The 4,060-nt window shown below is 42.0% G+C and overlaps 1 protein-coding gene across 1 annotated transcript; it reads left to right on the forward strand.

Moving 5' to 3' along the window:
• The first annotated feature begins 483 nt into the window (after nt 1–483).
• LOC126704240 (uncharacterized) lies at nt 484–3,467 on the forward strand. Its single transcript, XM_050403257.1, has 5 exons — nt 484–886; nt 989–1,099; nt 1,252–1,764; nt 1,891–2,856; nt 3,094–3,467. The coding sequence occupies exons 1-5, from the start codon at nt 484–486 to the stop codon at nt 3,465–3,467; spliced, it is 2,367 nt and encodes a 788-aa protein (XP_050259214.1).
• The last annotated feature ends 593 nt before the right edge of the window (nt 3,468–4,060 follow it).

Genomic DNA, 4,060 nt, shown 5'->3' on the forward strand with positions numbered 1-4,060 from the left:
CATCGACGCAGTTGTGAATGGGGGGACAACGAAGGCATGGAGGTTTACTGGGTTTTATGGGGAACCAGATGCAAATCACAGAGAAGAGGCATGGAGTATGCTCCGGTTGTTGCACTTAAAACCTCATTTATCTTGGTGTTGCATGGGCGATTTTGATGAACTTTTGCATATCAAGGAAAAGAAAGGTGGTAGACTTCGCCCGCATGCGTGATGCAAGCTTTTCGTGAGGCATTGGATTTTTGTGGCTTTTTAGACCTTGGCTTTACAGGACCAGAATTCACATGGCATGGTAGGAGACACGAGTACATGATTTGGGAACGTCTTGACAGGGGTGTGGCCAATTATGATTGGATGTCGAAATTTCCGGCAGCTACAGTGAGGCACCTTTATTGCTATTCTTCTGATCACTGACCTATTTGTTTGATCCTTAACCCAAATAATAAAGCTCAGCGTTGGATTAGGAAGACTTTTCGGTTTGAGGAGATGTGGCTGGCTGATAAAGGGTGCGGCGACACGGTATTAAGAGCTTGGCAAGTTGAAAATCATGGTACTCCAATGTTCAAGGTGGTACAAAAACTTAAGAAATGTAAGAAGATGTTGAAGTCTTGGAGTAAAGAGCATTTCAGCAATGTTAAGAATCAGATTAAAATGAAGAAGGAGGAGTTATGGAAGGCCGAAGAGTTGGCAGCAAATGAAGTTAGCTACGACTTGGTTGTCTCCCTAAAACGTGAGCTCAACTTTTTGCTTGAGAAAGAGAGTCAAATGTGGAGGCAAAGGGCTAGAACACAATGCGTGGCGAAGGGCGATAACAATACTAAGTATTTTCATGTAGTGGCAACTCAGAGAAAACGGCGAAATTTCATCAAAGGCATTTGGGAGGCAGATGGTGTATGGTAGGCCGATGAGAGGGTTGTCTCTAGGATCTTTGTGGAGTTTTATACCAGACTCTTCTCTTCATCTAATGTCCATGATCTTGACCGTGTGCTAGAGGGTGTGAAAAGGGTTGTTACGGATAGCATGAATACTGAATTAACGAAACCTTATAGCAGAGAGGAAGTGGATGTTGCCATCAAACAAATGGCTCCTTCAAAGGCACCAGGTCCTGATGGGATGGCCCCCCCCCCCCCCTTTTTTAACAGTCATTTTGGTTGAATGTGGGGCCTGATGTCTCTAATGCTGTCCTTTCTTGTCTAAATTCTGGTACTTTTCTTAAATCTATCAACCACACTTTCATTACTTTGATTCCAAAAGTGAGCAATCCTGAGAATGTTTCAGATTTTAGACCTATTAATTTGTGCAATGTGCTTTATAAAATTATTAGTAAAGTTATTGCTAACAGATTAAAGCCTTTGCTCAACTCTATAATCTCAGAGGCTCAAAGTGCTTTTACTACAGATAGGCTTATTACTGATAACATTCTAATAGCATTCGAATCTTTGCATTACATGAAAACCCAATGCTCTGGGAAGGAGGGTTTTATGGCCTTGAAGCTTGATATGAGTAAGGCCTATGACAGGGTGGAATGGAAGTTTCTAGAAAGAATCCTTTTGCAAATGGGGTTCCAAGAGTCATGGGTGGCTATGATTATGCAATGTGTTTCAACAGTGACCTATTCCATTTTGCTAAATGGAGAACCTCAGGGGTTTATTCAACCTTCTAGGGGTTTGAGACAGGGTGATCCTCTTTCTCCCTTTCTCTTTCTGTTTTGTGCTGAGGGGTTAAATGCTCTCCTTTGCAAAGCTGCCGAAGATAATGAGATTAGAGGTTTATCAATATATAGACAGGGCCCACGGATTACTCATCTCTTCTTTGCAGATGATTGTCTCCTATTTTGCAGGTAAAGTATAGATTAATGTTTGAAAATTCAGCAAATTCTTGAATGGTATGAAGATGCCTCAAGACAACAGGTGAATTCGGCTAAAACCACTCTCTTCTTTAGCAGAAATACCCCCGAAAATGTTCAGCAAGAAATCAAGGTCTTGTTGGGGGTGCCAGCCATAAAAAATTATGAGAAATATTTGGGTTTACCATCTTTTGTGGGGAGGCAGAAAAAAGCTTGCTTCAATCAAATAAAGGAGAGGATTTGGAATAAAATGCAAGGGCGGAAGGAGAGGCTATTCTCACAAGCGGGAAAGGAAGTGATGATCAAGGCGGTGGTCCAATCCATTCCTACTTACTCCATGAGCATGTTTCGATTACCATTAGGCTTGATAAAAGACATTGAAGCGATGATTTGCAAGTTTTGGTGGGGGCATCAAGATAATGCAAGGAAGATGCAATGGGTAAAATGGAGCACTCTTTGCTCTTCAAAATCCCTTGGTGGTATGGGTTTCTGGGATCTAAGACAATTTAACGATGCACTGCTTGGAAAACAAGTATGGAGGCTTTTCCATGAGAAGGATACTTTGCTTTACAAAGTTTTTAAATCCAAGTATTTTCCCAATGGAAGTATATTAGATGTGGACATCAATCCTCAAAGCTCTTTTGCATGGAAGAGCATTTTGCAGGCAAGAGAGGTGATTTACAAGGGGGCTAGGTGGAGAGTTGGGGATGGGTCAAGAATAAATATATGGACTAGTAGATGGGTGGAGTCATCTGGAGGACAGATCCTATCTCCTCAGCACGATCCATCATTGGTGGTTGTGAAGGATCTGTTTTTACCGGGCACGAAGATTTGGGATGTGGAGCTCATAGACCAGAATTTCTTTCCGTGGGAAGCGAAGGGTATTAAGAGCATTCCTGTCAGCTTACATACAGAGGAGGACCTGCTTATTTGGCCTAGAACACCTGATGGTATATATTCAGTGAAGAGTGCCTCTCAGCTTATGGCAAATGAGATTCAGCAAGCACAAACTGGTTAGCCGGATGTCGAAGTTGGTAAACGTCTGTGGAAGGGAATTTGGAAGCTTAAGGTGCCAAACAAAGTGCGACATTTCTTGTGGCGCGCGGCGTCTGTATCACTACCCACTAATTTCAATCTCTGTGCCCGGCACATCATCCTTGATAATAGATGCAACCTGTGCGAGGATCACCCTGAAGATGTGCTTCATTGCCTTTGGTTATGTGATTTCGCCAAGTGTGTGTTGCTCTCAGATCAGACCCTCAGTTTTCCACGTTCAAAAGTTTTTAGAAGCTTTGGAGACCTTGTTTCATTTATACTCACCGATACTACCTCTAATATTGCTGCCCTGTTTTCCATGGTTGCCTGGAGTATATGGACCCGCCGCAACAAATTAGGAGCAAAAGAGCAAGTCTGGGATATGGGTGATACGGTCAGAAAAGCCAAGGAATTGCTACAAGAGTTTCGGGATGTGCAGCGTTCTTCCACAAGGCCAGTGGTTCCACGTGAGGTGGTACGTTGGAAGCCCCCTTCTGCAGGTTTGTTCAAGATCAACTTTGATGGTGCTATCTTTGAGAACATGGACCTTGCTGGCTTGGGGGTTGTCGCCAGGACGAGCATGGGATGATTATCGCTACTCTTAGTCAACGAATCCCCCTGCCCAGCTCGGTGGATGTGGTGGAAGCACTGGCAGCTAGGCGTGCTCTCATTTTTGCTCAGGAAATTAGTCTTTCAACGGTGGAGCTTGAAGGTGATTCCCTACAAGTCATCAAAGCTATCAAAAATCTGATGCAAGACAGATCATGGATGGGCCATATTATACAGGATATTAAGTGGTTGGGGTCTTGTTTGCGGTTATGTACATTTTCTCATATTTGTAGGGGGGTTAATAGATTAGCTAGGGAAGAGCAATTTTAGTTGCTGATACTGATGTGTGGTTAGAAGAGCTATCACAAGACTTAGATGATGGTTTTCAGTTTGATTTACCTTAATAAAGTTGACTTATCTTTTTCTCAAAAAAAATGAATTATGGACGTGGATGGTGGACAACCTCTATGTATAAAGAAAAAAAGAAATTAAAAGAAAATTTTTATATATTTTTTTAAAAAGTAATAGATAAGTATGTAGCACTTTTTTTTATTTTATTATTTTAATACACAAGTATGTAGGACTTGGGCCCGTGATTGCTTCTTCTTTTCATTTTTTTATAAATCCTACACT

Source organism: Quercus robur, chromosome 10 (genome assembly GCF_932294415.1).
Source record: "Quercus robur chromosome 10, dhQueRobu3.1, whole genome shotgun sequence".
Classification (NCBI taxonomy): Eukaryota; Viridiplantae; Streptophyta; class Magnoliopsida; order Fagales; family Fagaceae; genus Quercus; species Quercus robur.